Below are 18,455 nucleotides of genomic sequence, written 5' to 3' on the forward strand. Positions count from 1 at the left end.
GAGGGAACGGAGAATCACCAACCGCCTCTGTCTCTATTGCGGTTCCGCTGGTCATTTTGTCACTTCATGTCCAGTAAAAGGCCAGAGCTCGTCAGTAAGCGGAGGGCTACTGGTGAGCGCTACTACTCCTGTCTCTCCTTCAAGATCCTGCACTACCTTGTCGGTCCATCTACGCTGGACCGGTTCGTCAGCTTCCTGCAGTGCCTTAATAGACTCTGGGGCGGAGGGCTGTTTTATGGACGAGACCTGGGCTCGGGAACATGACATTCCTCTCAGACAGTTAAAGGAGCCCACGGCCTTGTTCGCCCTGGATGGTAGTCCTCTCCCCAGGATTCAGCGTGAGACGCTACCTTTAACCCTCACTGTTTCTGGTAATCATAGTGAAACCATTTCTTTTTTAATTTTTCGTTCACCTTTTACACCTGTTGTTTTGGGCCATCCCTGGCTAGTTTGTCATAATCCTTCCATTAATTGGTCTAGTAATTCTATCCTCTCCTGGAACGTCTCTTGTCATGTGAAATGTTTAATGTCTGCTATCCCTCCTGTTTCCTCTGTCTCTTCTTCACAGGAGGAGCCTGGTGATTTGACAGGGGTGCCGGAGGAATATCACGATCTGCGCACGGTGTTCAGTCGGTCCAGGGCCACCTCTCTTCCTCCACACCGGTCGTATGATTGTAGTATTGATCTCCTTCCGGGAACCACCCCCCCCCGGGGTAGACTATACTCTCTGTCGGCTCCCGAACGTAAGGCTCTCGAAGATTATTTGTCTGTAGCTCTTGACGCCGGTACCATAGTCCCCTCCTCCTCTCCCGCCGGAGCGGGGTTTTTTTTTGTCAAGAAGAAGGACGGGTCTCTGCGCCCCTGCATAGATTATCGAGGGCTGAATGACATAACAGTGAAGAATCGTTATCCGCTTCCTCTTATGTCTTCAGCCTTCGAGATCCTGCAGGGAGCCAGGTTTTTCACTAAGTTGGACCTTCGTAACGCTTACCATCTCGTGCGCATCAGGGAGGGGGACGAGTGGAAGACGGCGTTTAACACTCCGTTAGGGCACTTTGAATACCGGGTTCTTCCTTTCGGCCTCGCTAACGCTCCAGCTGTCTTTCAGGCATTAGTCAATGATGTCCTGAGAGACATGCTGAACATCTTTGTTTTCGTTTACCTTGACGATATCCTGATTTTTTCACCGTCACTCCAGATTCATGTTCAGCACGTTCGACGTGTCCTCCAGCGCCTTTTAGAGAATTGTCTTTTTGTGAAGGCTGAGAAGTGCACTTTTCATGCCCCCTCCGTCACATTTCTCGGTTCTGTTATTTCCGCTGAAGGCATTAAGATGGATCCCGCTAAGGTCCAAGCTGTCATTGATTGGCCCGTCCCTAAGTCACGCGTCGAGCTGCAGCGCTTTCTCGGCTTCGCGAACTTCTATCGTCGTTTCATCCGTAATTTCGGTCAGGTGGCAGCTCCTCTCACAGCCCTTACTTCTGTCAAGACGTGCTTTAAGTGGTCCGTTTCCGCCCAGGGAGCTTTTGATCTCCTCAAGAATCGTTTTACATCCGCTCCTATCCTTGTTACACCTGACGTCTCTAGACAGTTCGTTGTCGAGGTTGACGCGTCAGAGGTGGGCGTGGGAGCCATTCTTTCTCAGCGCTCCCTCTCTGACGACAAGGTCCACCCATGCGCGTATTTTTCTCATCGCCTGTCGCCGTCGGAACGTAACTATGATGTGGGTAACCGCGAACTGCTCGCCATCCGGTTAGCCCTAGGCGAATGGCGACAGTGGTTGGAGGGGGTGACCGTTCCTTTTGTCGTTTGGACTGACCATAGGAACCTTGAGTACATCCGTTCTGCCAAACGACTTAATGCGCGTCAGGCGCGTTGGGCGCTGTTTTTCGCTCGTTTCGAGTTCGTGATTTCTTATCGTCCGGGCTCTAAGAACACCAAGCCTGATGCTTTGTCTCGTCTCTTCAGTTCTTCAGTAGCCTCCACTGACCCCGAGGGGATTCTCCCTGAGGGGCGTGTTGTCGGGTTGACTGTCTGGGGAATTGAGAGGCAGGTAAAACAAGCGCTCACTCACACTCCGTCGCCGCGCGCTTGTCCTAGGAACCTTCTTTTCGTTCCCGTTCCTACTCGTCTGGCCGTTCTTCAGTGGGCTCACTCTGCCAAGTTAGCCGGCCACCCTGGCGTTCGGGGTACGCTTGCTTCCATTCGCCAGCGTTTTTGGTGGCCCACCCGGGAGCATGACACGCGTCGTTTCGTGGCTGCTTGTTCGGTCTGCGCGCAGACTAAGTCCGGTAACTCTCCTCCTGCCGGCCGTCTCAGGCCGCTTCCTATTCCCTCTCGACCGTGGTCTCACATCGCCTTAGATTTTGTCACCGGACTGCCTTCGTCAGCGGGGAAGACTGTTATTCTTACGGTTGTCGATAGGTTCTCTAAGGCGGCTCATTTCATTCCCCTTGCTAAGCTTCCTTCTGCTAAAGAGACGGCACAAATCATCATCGAGAATGTTTTCAGAATTCATGGCCTTCCGTCAGACGTCGTTTCGGACAGAGGTCCGCAATTCACGTCTCAATTTTGGAGGGAGTTTTGCCGTTTGATTGGGGCTTCCGTCAGTCTCTCTTCCGGCTTTCACCCCCAGTCTAACGGTCAAGCAGAACGGGCCAATCAGACTATTGGTCGCATCTTACGCAGTCTTTCTTTTCGCAACCCTGCGTCTTGGTCAGAACAGCTCCCCTGGGCAGAATACGCCCACAACTCGCTTCCTTCGTCTGCGACCGGGCTATCTCCTTTTCAGAGTAGCCTCGGGTACCAGCCTCCGCTGTTCTCATCTCAGTTCGCCGAGTCCAGCGTCCCCTCCGCTCAGGCTTTTGTCCAACGTTGCGAGCGCACCTGGAAGAGGGTCAGGTCTGCACTTTGCCGTTATAGGGCGCAGACTGTGAGGGCTGCTAATAAGCGTAGAACTAAGAGTCCTAGATATTGTCGCGGTCAGAGAGTTTGGCTCTCCACTCAGAACCTTCCCCTTAAGACGGCTTCTCGCAAGTTGACCCCGCGGTTCATTGGTCCGTTCCGTATTTCTCGGGTCATTAATCCTGTCGCAGTTCGACTTCTTCTTCCGCGATACCTTCGTCGCATCCACCCGGTCTTCCATGTCTCCTGTATTAAGCCCGTTCTTCGCGCCCCCGCTCGTCTTCCCCCCCCCCCCCCCCATCCTTGTCGAGGGCGCACCCATCTACAGGGTCCGCAGGATTTTGGACATGCGTCCTCGGGGCCGTGGTCACCAGTACCTTGTCGATTGGGAGGGGTACGGTCCTGAGGAGAGGAGTTGGGTTCCCTCTCGGGACGTGCTGGACCGTGCGCTGATCGAGGATTTCCTCCGTTGCCGCCAGGTTTCCTCCTCGAGTGCGCCAGGAGGCGCTCGGTGAGTGGGGGGGTACTGTCATGTTGTGTCTTGTCTCTGTCCTTTCCCTTCACCCTGTCTCCCTCTGCTGGTCGTTGTTAGGTTACCTTTTCTCCCCCGCTTTCTCCCAGCTGTTCCTTGTCTCCTCTAACTACCCATTCACCCCGTTTCCCACCTGTTCCCTTTTTCCCTCTGATTAGGTCCCTATATCTCTCTCTGTTTCTGTTCCTGTCCTTGTCGGATTCTTGTTTGTGTTTCATGCCTGAGCCAGACTATCGTCATGTTTGCTGTAACCTTGTCCTGTCCTGTCGGAATCTGCCGGTCTATCTGAGCCTACCTATGTTTGGTTATTAAAGAAGCTCTGTTTAAGTTAGTTCGCTTTTGGGTCCTCATTCACTCACCATAACAAGACTTCTCCTGTTAATCTGTTAACATTGTAGTATCTAGACCTCTCCTGTTAATATGTTAACATTGTATTATCTAGACCTCTCCTGTTAATCTGTTAACATTGTAGTATCTAGTCCTCTCCTGTTAACCTGTTAACATTGTAGTATCTAGACCTCTTCTGTTAACATTGTAGTATGTAGACCTCTCCTGTTAATCTGTTAACATTGTAGTATCTAGACCTCTCCTGTTAATCTGTTAACATTGTAGTATCTAGACCTCTCCTGTTAATCTGTTAACATTGTAGTATCTAGACCTCTCCTGTTAATCTGTTAACATTGTAGTATCTAGACCTCTCCTGTTAATCTCTTAACATTGTAGTATCTAGACATATCCTGTTAACCTGTTAACATTGTAGTATCAAGACCTCTCCTGTTAACCTGTTAACATTGTAGTATCAAGACCTCTCCTGTTAATCTGTTAACATTGTAGTATCTAGACCTCTCCTGTTAACCTGTTAACATTGTAGTATCTAGACCTCTCCTGTTAATCTCTTAACATTGTAGTATCTAGACCTCTCCTGTTAATCTCTTAACATTGTAGTATCTAGAATTTTCCTGTTAATCTGTTAACATTGTAGTATCTAGACCTCTCCTGTTAATCTCTTAACATTGTAGTATCTAGACCTCTCCTGTTAATCTGTTAACATTGTAGTATCTAGACCTCTCCTGTTAATCTCTTAACATTGTAGTATCTAGACCTCTCCTGTTAATCTGTTAACATTGTAGTATCTAGACCTCTCCTGTTAATCTGTTAACATTGTAGTATCTAGACCTCTCCTGTTAATCTGTTAACATTGTAGTATCTAGACCTCATCTGTCAACCTGTTAACATTGTAGTATCTAGACCTCTCCTGTTAATCTGTTAACATTGTAGTATGTAGACCTCTCCTGTTAACCTGTTAACATTGTAGTATCTAGACCTCTCCTGTTAATATGTTAATATTGTAGTATGTAGACCTCTCCTGTTAATATGTTAACATTGTAGTATCTAGATCTCATCTGTTAACCTTTTAACATTGTAGTATGTAGACTTCTCCTGTTAATCTGTTAACATTGTATTATCTAGACCTCTCCTGTTAATCTGTTAACATTGTAGTATCTAGTCCTCATCTGTTAACCTTTTAACATTGTAGTATGTAGACTTCTCCTGTTAATCTGTTAACATTGTAGTATCTAGACCTCTCCTGTTAATATGTTAACATTGTATTATCTTGACCTCTCCTGTTAATCTGTTAACATTGTAGTATCTAGACCTCTCCTGTTAATATGTTAGCATTGTAGCATCTACACCTCTCCTGTTAGCATTGTAGTATCTACACCTCTCCTGTTAACATTGTAGTATCTACACCTCTCCTGTTAACGGTGTAGTATCCAGACATATCCTGTTAATCTGTTAACATTGTAGTATCTAGACCTCTCCTGTTAATCTGTTAGCATTGTAGTATCTAGACCTCTCCTGTTAATATGTTAGCATTGTAGCATCTACAGCTCTCCTGTTAGCATTGTAGTATCTACACCTCTCCTGTTAACATTGTAGTATCTACACCTCTCCTGTTAACGGTGTAGTGTCCAGACATATCCTGTTAATCTGTTAACATTGTAGTATCTAGACCTCTCCTGTTAATCTGTTAGCATTGTAGTATCTAGACCTCTCCTGTTAATATGTTAGCATTGTAGCATCTACAGCTCTCCTGTTAGCATTGTAGTATCTACACCTCTCCTGTTAACATTGTAGTATCTACACCTCTCCTGTTAACGGTGTAGTGTCCAGACATATCCTGTTAATCTGTTAACATTGTAGTATCTAGACCTCTCCTGTTAATCTGTTAGCATTGTATCTAGACCTCTCCTGTTGTTATTCTTGTTTTAATATTAACTACTGGTTGATGACAATGGGGTTTCAAGTGAGAACATAAATACCTAAGTAATGACATAGAGGACTGGTAGGTTTAAAATAAACTGTGAATCAGGCTTTATTTCTATGTCTACACCATTCAACATTTAAGACCAAAGTCTAATTATTGAAAGAGAAAATAAAAAATGTGTTCCAAAGGGAAATCGTTATTTTCATGTATTTATCAAAGCAAATATTCACACAGTATCTAATAGTAATAAAACAGAACACATCACATCTAACACTGATACAACCTCAGTCTACAGAGAGGATTGACACATGAACTCAAGCAAAGCCCCCTGTTAGTCTACATGTCAGTGATCAATAAGACAGAGAACATCTGATCTCAGAACAGAGTCAAAGCAGAGGAACCAGCAGCCTCCCTCCACAGGGGTGTGTGACTGAGGGGTCCTACCCAGAACAGTCAGCCCTCCTCAGGTTCTTGGTGACTGGAGTCTGGGATTTCTGCTGGGCTTCACAGGTCACCTCTCCTGCCTTGGTCCACTCCTGGCCAGTGAGAGTCAGGGTGCTGCTCCAGCTGTACAGGCCATCCTTCTCCAGGACCCTAGAACTGGTCTCCTGCTTCTGGCTGGTCCCGTCCACTTTCCATCTTATGGTCCAGTCTGAGGGGAAGCCCTTGTTGGCCAGACACGTCAGTGTGGCTGTTGTTGTACTGGACAGCTCCTCACTAGAGGGGGGCAGGACGGCGAGGGTGGGAGCACTGTTACCTGGAACAAACAGAATACATCAACTAAGTAATTACAACAAGTACAGCAACACTAAGAGATTATCTCCATCAAGGTCCACAACCAAATAAAGTGAATTGGAAATGCCCTCTAAATATGAATGTAGAAGTTGGATTATTTAAAAGATGTGGAGAAAACACTAAAGTAATAGGATACAAAGCAGATTTATGAACCAAACAAGTATAAAGTGGTTAAATAACTATAGAGTTACTAGTCATATGGTGTCAGTTATACATGTTATACAGATATTGTTTAGGAATGGATCTGATCAGACCAGCCGACTCATATTCATAGTATTTACATCACATATCAAACATGTTGGATTATGAAGTTAGTTACAACCATAACTGAGGCCCTTTGTCTACCATGAACACAATGCAACAGTGATGCCTACTTTATCCTATACTATATATTAGTTATAATACCAGAATTAGGAGTTCTAGTCCACAATCTTACAAATCAGAAAGACAAATAAACCTACAATTTAGCATGTCGATGATATAGAATATTATTTGAAAGAAAGGCTCAGTCAAAAGTAATTTGAAAAGCATCTAAAATATCTCAAATGTAAATATGTCAATAGAGACAGAGTTTAGGAAAGTAAATATCCCAAAATGTAGTCTGAAAGACATATCAAAAGAGCTTGTTACTTACGTCCAACATCAAGTCTGGTCAAGTCACTATTACTGCTGGTACAAAAACCTCCTGACCATTGGGGAAGCTGAATTTATTTAGACTGTGGTTCAAAAAATGAACTCTACTATGGTAGAACTCTACTATGGTGTAGTATGTTTATTCATACACTAGAATCTAAAATGTAGAGTAATCACTCATTGTTTAAATTCAGGTCAAAATTGATTAAATGTAATGAAATGGCCTTGAAAAAAATGGCCTTGAATATTTCCCCCAAAATCATGGAGATAAAGTGAGTTACAAAATCCTCAATATCGAGGCTAAATGTATAGAGAAATTGAAACGCGACATATTAACTGTATAAAACAGTTAATTTTGTGTTTACTTACTTCCAACATCAAGTCTGGTACCGCTACCAAAAGTCAACCACAGTGATACAATCCCTATTACTGCTGGTACAAAATCCTCTCTGTGTTGTGATGGTGCAGCTGTTACAGTGAAGATCACTCATACAGAATCATAATCAACACACACTTTAACATCTTCCAGGTAGAACAAACACTTCATATTAGCTGTTTCTAGATAATACAAATATGAATTGTATCTTAAATCCAGATAGCAGTATTTTTCCTTCCTCTGTGTATCAGGTTCTCCTAGTCTGGAGGTAAAGTCCAGCATCAGATTAGTGTTGCTAGTATAACACTACAATTTAAATCCTACCAGCTTTAGTTTAGAGAAGTGTTCACTAACTGATTAGAGGAACTTACATGAGAGACCGAGCATGAGTGAACAGACAGTTCATTATATCTGATCATCATCAGAATAACAATATAATGGTAGTGTGACATAAAAATGACCATGGATCAGTTATCAGAGTTAACAGTTGCTGTTTGATGTTATTAAAGCTAGCTAATGCAGGACAAAATATATTTTAATGAAGGGAACCGACTTGGAAATTGAAATAGATTTTACAAAATAATTTGCATAATGCATCTGCACACTTTGCATTAGCAACACATGCTTCAACGCTCTGAGAGCATTTATATCCCTGTGAGTTTAACACTTCATGACTGAGTGCTGTCCTTCCTGACCACAGAACCCACAACAACCATGATTTTTATTACCATCTTCATCTGGACACTTGCTCTCTGCTTCAAGGGTAACATTTTCAGGATTTATTGTTGAAAAATAATTTAATCTATACCATCCATTGTTATTATTTATATTCAGAATTATTCATTACTATATGTACAATTTCATTCATTTAAGCATTTGTATTCTGTTTTTCAGAATCCAAAGGACAGATCACTGTGACTCAGACTCCTGAAATGAAAGCATTCCAGACTGGAGACGCAGTCACTTTAAGATGTAGATTTAACAAACCTCCTGCTTGTAGTCCCCCTTGTGTAGCCTGGTACCAACAGAAACCTGGAGGAGCTCCTCAACTCCTTATTTACTATGCTACAACACTTCAGTCTGGGACTCCATCTAGATTCAGTGGCAGTGGATCTGGGAGTGACTTCACTCTGACCATCAGTGGAGTCCAGGCTGAAGATGCAGGAGATTACTACTGTCAGAGTTACCACAGTGGTGATGTGTTCACACAGTGATACAGAGCCGTACAAAAACCTCCCTCAGTCAGACTGCAAAGTGACTGTACTGATACAGCTGGGACCTACTGCAGGTGCTGAGGGGGAAGAGACAGTGACATGGAACACTGACTGAACTAAAATACACTGAGATAAATATATCAGTGATGCTGACTATAATGTCAACTTATCCACCTTCATGTTAAATCATTCCTGAACTGACAACACCCATATGTCCAGACTACATAAATATGTCTTCCCTTTTGCTGTGGCTAACAAACCTTTTATTAACATTTCAGACAATATATTGAATAGACTCCATCTATGTGAAGTAATAATGTCTCACATAATTTCAGAATAAGTATCCCAGTCTCTGTTAGGCCCCTGTATTGGGTAGTGCATTTCAAGTTAAGATTGAACTATATTTACTGAGATCATATAACATGATTATGACCCATAATAACAACCTGAGGTTCTGTCATACAAGAGACAGTGACATGGAACACTGGTTAGTGAAGTCAACTTTGAATATGTTTAGAAATCATCATTCTAATCACATGTTCCCCATCATCATCATCATCATCATCATCATCATCATCAATGTAGTGCACCTTCAAAAGTTATTTGAAGTTCTGAAATACTCACAATACTAGTCCAATATGCAAAACAAGATGTAGAGACGTAAATAAAAAGAAGGTGGTGTTACATCAGCATCAGCCTCCTAAATCAAATCCCCATATGAACCTCACAACCAAACATGTGATGTGATCATCTAGCATTATATTAACTATTTTAATGAGCAGGTTACAGCAGGCTGTTACATCTGTGATTGAGAAATGATGCTGGATCTGTGAATGAAACAAGCTGCTGGGCTCAAACAGACATACAGTATTATCTATCATTAATTACATGGAGGCATATCTGTTGTGTCTCCCTCCCTGAAGTACCTCAGTCAGGTAGTGAATTTCCAGCAAAGATTCAACAATATTTATTGAGATTATCTAACATTATTATAACCCCCTAAAACGTCCTGTGGTTATGTCAAGGCAAAACGCCTCTCCTGCCACACCTGGCTAGATCCTTTCAACACGTTCCCAGGCCTTTAATTGAGCCGAGCTGAGGCTTGTTAACCACTTAAGACCCTGATTGTCTGAACAATCAGCCTCAACCTTTAAAATGCTGCTGCTCACACAGATCTCTCCAATGAATGGAGGTTGTGGGAAGGTGAAGGAAGCATGGAGAGGTCAGGAACAGAAGTTGGGTTTTGGAGAAACACCATCAGTGCTCTGCAAGCAATGTAGCTGATGGAGAGGCAGGAGCTTGGTGAACAGATAGATATGATTGTGGACAGCGAGGAAGAAGGAGAATATGTGGGAATTGGGAAGATGTTTGTTGAGGAAGAACGGTGTCAGACATGATAAAGAAGAATCTGGATCAATAGGAATCCCTTGCCTTTTGGCAGATCCATTTCTGGTTTCAGGTTGGGTCAGAAAGGAGTTGGGTGCAGTTGAATCAGTGAAGGTAACCTGTAGTGGACTTGTGATGTTTGTGTTTCTTCTTATTAGAGGGAGCAGGTGCTCTGTGTCACTCAACTTGGGTCATGATCTGTTCCTTGCTTTGCTTTTACCAACAGGATGTAATGTAAAAATCTTCCAAGTGTGAAGTAGTTCTTAATTGTTGTGATTGTGAAGTCATGTAAAACGTTTCAGTGTGAAAATGTTCCTAGTCAGTTGCACGCGTGTCTGTGGATGGCTGAGCTCCTACAGATGTTTCAAATATATGCACTGTCAATCGAAAATGTAGCATCCAAGTCTTTGCCATCGCTGTTAATTCTCTCCTCACATCAACCCTCAGCACTTTGACGAGCAAGTCCGTGTGTTTATATGCTGACCTCACACCTCAACAAGCTTCTGATTGGTCAGAGTCAATACCCTTGGCCACCATTGATTGGCAGATGTGTGAAGCAAATGTGCGTGCCCACAGAACCGTTTGTCGAGGTCAGGGGCACAGGTTACATAAAGAGATGCGCATGCAATTATTGTATTGAACATTTTCACGCTGGGAGAGATTTTACATCATGATGTACAATCAGAAAACAATCAGAACGGTTGGACTATTTCACACTGGGAAGATTTTTACATGACACAGGGCACCATTGAAAGATTGAGTTCTGGGGTAGTGATAAGTGTGCAGGTGGAGCAATTGAAGTTTAAATACCTGGTGTTTGTGATGCCCACCATTTGGTGGGACGTTGATCCGGTGGGGGAGTGGTGAAAGAGTCATTGTCAGTCCTTTTGAGTTTTGAGTCTATATTAGTTATCATGTTAGAGCTTTTGTGCAGAATCCACTGTACTGTTTCAGGTACAACGTTCATGGTCATGTTGCAGCAGTGTGTAGGAGGGAGATTCCAAGATGTGTGCAGAAGGGCATGGGACAGAGGATTGTGTAGTTTTGCTGGATAAAGTTGTGTCTAGGGGTGCTGATGTTGTTGGAGATCGTAAGTGTCAGGTGCGAGAGAGGCAGGTTGACTTGACCAGAGTCAGAGTGGTGCAGAGGGTGTCGTATGCTGAGGCAATGAAGGAAGTGGAAGAGGATGGATGAAGGGTGAGGGATCCCAGTGAGTAGTAGATTTGTGCCAGCACAGGGGGATAGGGCAGTGAGTGAATTATGCTTCAGTAAGGTTGTCTTAGCGTTCATAGCATTGGTTATCAACTGTACCATAGAAATGGTACGTAAATTATAGAGAATAGCTGTCGAGGTGGCAGCTGCAGAGAAGTATTTGGGTTATGGGATTTCACCTATGAAGAGTTGCAGGGTGTGTTGAGTGGTGGTGTCCCGTCCTCCCAGGTCGTTGGCATGGTGCAGGAGTCGATAGGGTCAAAGTAGTGGAAATGGGGTAGTGGGTTTTAATGGTTAGGTAGAAGCTGAAGAGAAGTACCTGGTGTATGAGGTTTTACACTAGAAGAGTTAATGGGGTGATTTTAATTTGTATGAAATAGTGGTATGTAGGGTTAGTTGATGGGGAAAGTTTGTCCTTTTAGGAACAGGAATAATAAAGATAATTTAATGTAGATTTTGTAGGCCGTGACTGGCCTTACAATTTAGTCAGTAGGGGGTGGTGTATACACCTTTAAATGTGATGTGATCCTCTAACCCAATCCCAAAGAAGAAGAGCTCTTCAACTACAGTTTCCCTGAGGGACCAATAGTCTGTTTGCATAGAGAGGACACTTTGCATTGACAGCACATGCTTCAGTGCTCTGGGAGTGTTTATAGCCCTGTGAGTTTAACACTTCATGACTGAGATCTGTTCTTCATGACAACAGAACCCACAACAACCATGACTTTTATCACCATCTTCTTCTGGACACTTGTTTTCTACATACAAGGTTACAATTTTCAGAATGTATTGTTGAAAATGAATTAAATCTACAGTGTTTACATGTACAGTATATCAATGTTAATATTTCTATTCAGAACTATTCATTACTATATGTAATATTTAATTCATATAAATGTTTTTACTATATTTTTCAGAATCCAGAGGACAGTACGTTGTGACACAGACTCCGGCAGTGAAAGCTGTTCTCCCAGAACAGACAGTCTCTCTGAACTGTAAAACCAGCAGTGATGTTTACAACAATAACTATCTAGCCTGGTACCAACAGAAACCTGGAGGAGCTCCTAAACTCCTTATTTACTATGCTACAACACTTCAGTCTGGGACTCCATCTAGATTCAGTGGCAGTGGATCTGGGAGTGACTTCACTCTGACCATCAGTGTAGTCCAGGCTGAAGATGCAGGAGATTACTACTGTCAGAGTTTACACTGGCCTGATAGCACTCGGTGGTTCACACAGTGATACAGAGACGTACTAAAACCTCCCTCAGTCAGACTGCACAGTGACAGTACTGATACAGCTGGGACCTACTGCAGGTGCTGAGGGAGGACGAGACAGTGACATGGAACAATGGTCACTAGAGGAGATGAACTGTGACATGTGACAATAATAGAAAGCAATCATTCAGATCACATGACCATCCTCATCATCATCATCATCATCATGGTTATGACATAGTTTTTGTCATGTCCTTTAAGTAGTACTTCAAAGTTTTTTTACTTAAGTACTTTATACCACTGACTAGGCCTAATCAAAAATTGCTTTCAGAAGAAGCCTTTGACTCTCCTCCTGAACTGTAACCATAGACCTACACAGCACAGCCATTGGTTAGCCAGCACACAAAACGTTTTTGATCAGCAAGCATAGAGAAGGCCGGGGCTCAGGTTTGAAATATCCATTGCGATGTGTAATGCAGCCTAGTTTGTTTTACACCATCCCAACAGCTATCTTAGAAACATAACTTTGTGCTGTGCTTCTCTGAGCATACACTTTGTAGCCTATAGCCTCTAGGCTAGGGATCATTTCATTGAGACCACACTAAATAGCCTATAGACGCACTTGATTATGAGGGGTGGCATCGGGAACACAACGATATATTGTAAAGCCTAATAAGCAACTAATTCTAAAACACTGAGAAATACACACATTTCATAAAATGCTAATTACATGATCCTCCCCTGGACTAAATTGAAAAAAAAAAGAATACTAAACCCTCCCCTTGAGATAAATTTAAAAAGCATGAACCCATTTTCCTCCAGGTACCCATTCTGTACATTTTGATCCATCCCTTACAATGAACTACTGGTTGATGACAACGCAGTTAGAACATAAATAATTAAGCAATGACATTTAGGTCTGATAGTTTTAAAAGAAACTGTGAATCAGGCTTTATTAATATATGTCTATACCATTCAACATGTACAACTAAAGTTGAAATATTGAAAGAGACAACTAAAATATTTGTTCCAAAGGGAAAACTTTATTTTCATAAAATCTTCAAAGCAAACATTCCTACAGTATCTGATAGAAATAAAACAGAACTCATCAAATTTAGCACTGATACAACCTCAGTCTACAGAGAAGATTGACACATGAACTCAAGCAAAGCCCCCCGTTGCTCGACATGTCAGTGATCAAAATACAGAACATCTGATCTCAGAACAGAGTCAAAGCAGAGGAACCAGCAGCCTCTCTCCACAGGGTTGTGTGACTGAGGAGTCCTACCCAGAACAGTCAGCCTTCCTCGGGGTCTTGGTGACTGGAGTCTGGGATTTCTGCTGGGCTTCACAGGTCACCTCTCCTGCCTTGGTCCACTCCAGGCCAGTGAGAGTCAGGGTGCTGCTCCAGCTGTACAGGCCATCCTTCTCCAGGACCCTAGAACTGGTCTTCTGGTTGTTGCTGGTCCCGTCCACTTTCCAGCTCAAGGTCCAGTCTGAGGGGAAGCCCTTGTTGGCCAGACACGTCAGTGTGGCTGTTATTGTACTGGACAGTTCCTCTCTAGCGGGGGGCAGGACAGTGAGGGTGGGAGCACTGTTACCTGGAACAAACAGAACACATCAACTGCATCAACTATGTCCAAAAGATTTATAAAAGCAATAGATATACAAATATATTGATTTGGAAATGCCTTCTAAATATAGTGTAGTTAGATTGATAAAAGATTTGAAGAAAACACAAACCATAATATGATAGATATACAATGCAGATTTATGAATAATATGAGTCAAGTGTAAGTGGTTAACTTTAGCATTACTAGTATGTCAGATATCTTAGGATTGTTTCTGATCAGAATACTCTTTTTTTATTTTTATAAAAGATTTGAAGAAAACACAAAATGATAGATATACAATGCAGATTTATGAACAATATGAGTCAAGTGTTAACTTTAGCATTACTAGTATGTCAGATATCTTAGGATTGTTTCTGATCAGAATACTCTTTTTTTATTTTTATAAAAGATTTGAAGAAAACACAAAATGATAGATATACAATGCAGATTTATGAACAATATGAGTCAAGTGTTAACTTTAGCATTACTAGTATGTCAGATATCTTAGGATTGTTTCTGATCAGAATACTCTTTTTTTATTTTTATAAAAGATTTGAAGAAAACACAAAATGATAGATATACAATGCAGATTTATGAACAATATGAGACAAGTGTAAGTGGTTAACTAGTATGTCAGATATCTTAGGATTGTTTCTGGTCAGAATAAATTTTACCCCCTTTTCTCCCCAATTTCGTGGTATCCAATTGTTTTTAGTAGCTACTATCTTGTCTCATCGCTACAACTCCCGTACGGGCTCAGGAGAGACGAAGGTTGAAAGTCATGCGTCCTTGGATACACAACCCAACCAAGCCGCACTTCTTAACACAGCACGCATCCAACCCGGAAGCCAGCCACACCAATGTGTCAGGGGAAACACCGTGCACCTGGCAACCTTGGTTAGCGTGCACTGCGCCCGGCCCGCCACAGGAGTCTCTGGTGCGCGATGAGACAATCCCTCCCTAACACGGACGACGCTAGGCCAATTGTGCTTCGCCCCACGGACCTCCCGGTCGCGGCCGGTTGCGACAGAGCCTGTGCGTGAACCCAGAGTCTCAGATGGCACAGCTGGCGCTGCAGTACAGCACCCTTAACCCCTGCGCCACCCGGGACACCTCTGATCAGAATACTCTTAACATCTCCAGTATATTAAGATAATCCAACAGGTTGTATAAAAACATTGTCACGTTCTGATCTTAGTTCCATTGTTTTGTCTTTGTTTTAGTATGGTCAGGGCGTGAGTTGGGGTGGGCAGTCTATGTTCCTTTTTCTATAATTTGTGATTTCTGTGTTTGGCCTGGTATGGTTCTCAATCAGAGGGAGCTGTCAATCGTTGTCCCTGATTGAGAACCATACTTAGGTAGCCTGATTTCACTTTTGAGTTGTGGGTGATTATTTTCCGTGTCAGTGTTTGTTCCACATGGAACTGTTTCAGTTTTGTTATTTCTCTGTGGCCAATGTGAGTAAAACATTTACACGTGTTAACCCTCGCAAAGCTGCCGGCCCAGACTGCATCCCTAGGTGCGTCCTCAGAGCATGCGCAGACCAACTGTCTAGTGTGTTTACAGACATATTCAATCAATCCCTATCCCAGTCTGTTGTCCCCACATGCTTGAAGATGGCCACCATTATTCCTGTTTATAAGAAAGCTAATGTAACTGAACTAAATGACTATCACCCCATAGCACTCACTTCTGACATCATGTAGAGCTTTGAGAGACTTTGACACCCTAGACCCACTCCAATTTGCCTACCGCCCCAATAGGTCCACAGACGATGCCATCACACCGTCTGGACAAGAGGAATACCTATGTAAGAATGCTGTTCATTGACCACAGCTCAGCATTCAACACCATAGTACCCTCCAAACTCATCATTAAGCTTGAGAGCCTGGGTCTCGACCCCGCCCTGTGCAACTGGGTCCTGGACTTTCTGACGGGCCGCCCACCAGGTGGTGAAGGTAGGAAACAATATCTCCACTCCGCTGATCCTCAACACTGAGGCCCCACAGGGGTGTGTTCTCAGCCCTCTTCTGTACTCCCTGTTCACCCATGACTGCTTGGCCATGTACGCCTGCAACTCAATCATCAAGTTTGGAGATGACACTACAGTGGTAGGCTTGATTACCAACAACGACGAGACAGCCTACAGGGAGGAGGTGAGGGGCCTCGGAGTGTGGTGTCAGGAAATAACCTCTCACTCAACGTCAACAAAACAAAGGAGATGATCGTGGACTTCAGGAAACAGCAGAGGGATCACCCCCCCATCCACATCGACGGGACCGAAGTGGAGAAGGTGAAAAGTTTTAAGTTTCTCGGCATACACATCACAGACAAACTGAAATGGTCCACCCACACAGACAGCGTGGTGAAGAAGGCGCAACAGCGCCTTCAGGAGGCTGAAGAAATTTGACTTGTCACCAGAAACACTCACAAACTTTTACAGATGCACAATCAAGAGCATTCTGTTGGGATGTATCACCGCCTGGTATGGCAACCCCAGAGGGTAGTACGGTCTGCACAACGCATCACAACAAGCTACCTGCCCTCCAGGACACCTACAGCACCATATGTCACAGGAAGGCCAAAAAGATCATCAAGGACAACAACCACCCGAGCCACTGCCTGTTCACCCTGCAATCATCCAGAAGACGAGGTCAGTACAGGTGCATCAAATCTGAGACCGAGAGACTGAAAAACAGCTTCTATCTCAAGGCCATCAGACCGTTAAACAGCCATCACTAACATAGAGAGGCTGCTGCCAACATACAGACTCAATCTCTGGCCACTTTAATAAATGGATCACTAGTCACTTTAAATAACGCCCCTTTAATAATGTTTAAATGTCCTACATTACTCATCTCTTATGCAAATACTGTATTCGATACCATCTACTGTATCTTGCCTGCGCCGCACGGCCATCGCTCATCCATGTATTTATATGTACATATTCTTCTTCATCCCCTTACACTTGTGTCTATAAGGTAGTAGTTTTGGAATTGTTAGCTAGATTACTTGTTGGTTATTACTGCATTGTCGGAACTAGAAGCACAAGCATTTCGCTACACTCGCATTAACATCTGCTAACCATGTGCATCACCAATGACATTTGATTATATCTGATCATCATCAGAATAATAATATAATGGTGGTGTGACATAAAAGTTACCATACATTAGTTATCTGAGTAAACAGTTGCTGTTTGATAGAAAAGCTGTGACATGAAGGATAAAATACTCCAATAACTGGAACCTACTTGAAAACTGAAATAGATTTGAAACATTAATTTGCATAATGCATCTGCTCCACTGCTCTAATAGTATTTATATCCCTGTGAGTTGAACACTTCATGACTAAGAGCTGTTCTTCATGACAACAGAACCCACAACAACCATGACTTTTATCACCATCTTCATCTGGACACTTGTTTTCTGCTTTCAAGGTTACAGTTTTCAGAATTCATTGTTTGAGATTAATTTAATCTATAGTGTATACATGTAGAGTATATCAATGTTAATATTTCTATTCAGAACTATTCATTACAATATGTAATATTTCATTTATATAAATGTTTATTTTTGTCTTTTTCAGATGCCAGAGGACAGTACGTTGTGACACAGACTCCGGTAGTGAAAGCTGTTGTCCCAGGACAGCCAGTCTCTCTGAACTGTATAACCAGCAGTAATGTGTATTCTAATAATCGCCTAGCCTGGTACCAACAGAAACCTGGAGGAGCTCCTAAACTCCTTATTTACCTTGCTACAACACTTCAGTCTGGGACTCGATCTAGATTCAGTGGCACTGGATCTGGGAGTGACTTCACTCTGACCATCAGTGGAGTCCAGGCTGAAGATGCAGGAGATTACTACTGTCAGAGTTTCCACTATCCCAATAGTAAACATGTGTTCACACAGTGATACAGAGTCGTACTAAAACCTCCCTCAGTCAGACTGCACAGTGACAGTACTGATACAGCTGGGACCTACTGCAGGTGCTGATGATGAAGAGACAGTGACATGGAACACTGACTGAACTAAAATACACTGAGATAAATATATCAGTGATGCTGACTATAATGTCAACTTATCCACCTTCATGTTAAATCATTCCTGAACTGACAACACCCATAGGTCCAGACTACATAAATATGCCTTCCCTTTTGCTGTGGCTAACAAACCTTTTATTAACATTTCAGACAATAAATTGAATAGACTCCATCTATGTGAAGTAATAATGTCTCACATAATTTCAGAATAAATATCCCAGTCTATGTTAGGCCCCTGTATTGGGTAGTGCATTTCAAGTT

The 18,455-nt window shown here is 43.0% G+C and overlaps 1 long non-coding RNA gene and 2 gene segments (V, D, J or C); 1 reads left to right on the top strand and 2 right to left on the bottom strand.

Annotated features, from left to right (window-relative positions):
• Window positions 1-5,834: 5,834 nt before the first annotated feature.
• On the bottom strand, window positions 5,835-8,051 carry LOC110499922. The segment is given in 2 exon segments: window positions 5,835-6,462; window positions 7,881-8,051. Coding segments are annotated over 2 exon segments (333 nt in total).
• A 5,750-nt stretch (window positions 8,052-13,801) lies between these two features.
• LOC118943002 lies at window positions 13,802-16,203 on the bottom strand. The segment is given in 2 exon segments: window positions 13,802-14,140; window positions 16,200-16,203. Coding segments are annotated over 2 exon segments (321 nt in total).
• A 1,276-nt stretch (window positions 16,204-17,479) lies between these two features.
• Window positions 17,480-18,028, top strand: LOC118942906. The gene is made up of 2 exons (XR_005038547.1): window positions 17,480-17,591; window positions 17,741-18,028. It is a non-coding gene; the product is annotated as an uncharacterized LOC118942906 (long non-coding RNA).
• The last annotated feature ends 427 nt before the right edge of the window (window positions 18,029-18,455 follow it).

Source organism: Oncorhynchus mykiss, chromosome 21, assembly GCF_013265735.2.
Source record: "Oncorhynchus mykiss isolate Arlee chromosome 21, USDA_OmykA_1.1, whole genome shotgun sequence".
Taxonomy (NCBI): Eukaryota; Metazoa; Chordata; class Actinopteri; order Salmoniformes; family Salmonidae; genus Oncorhynchus; species Oncorhynchus mykiss.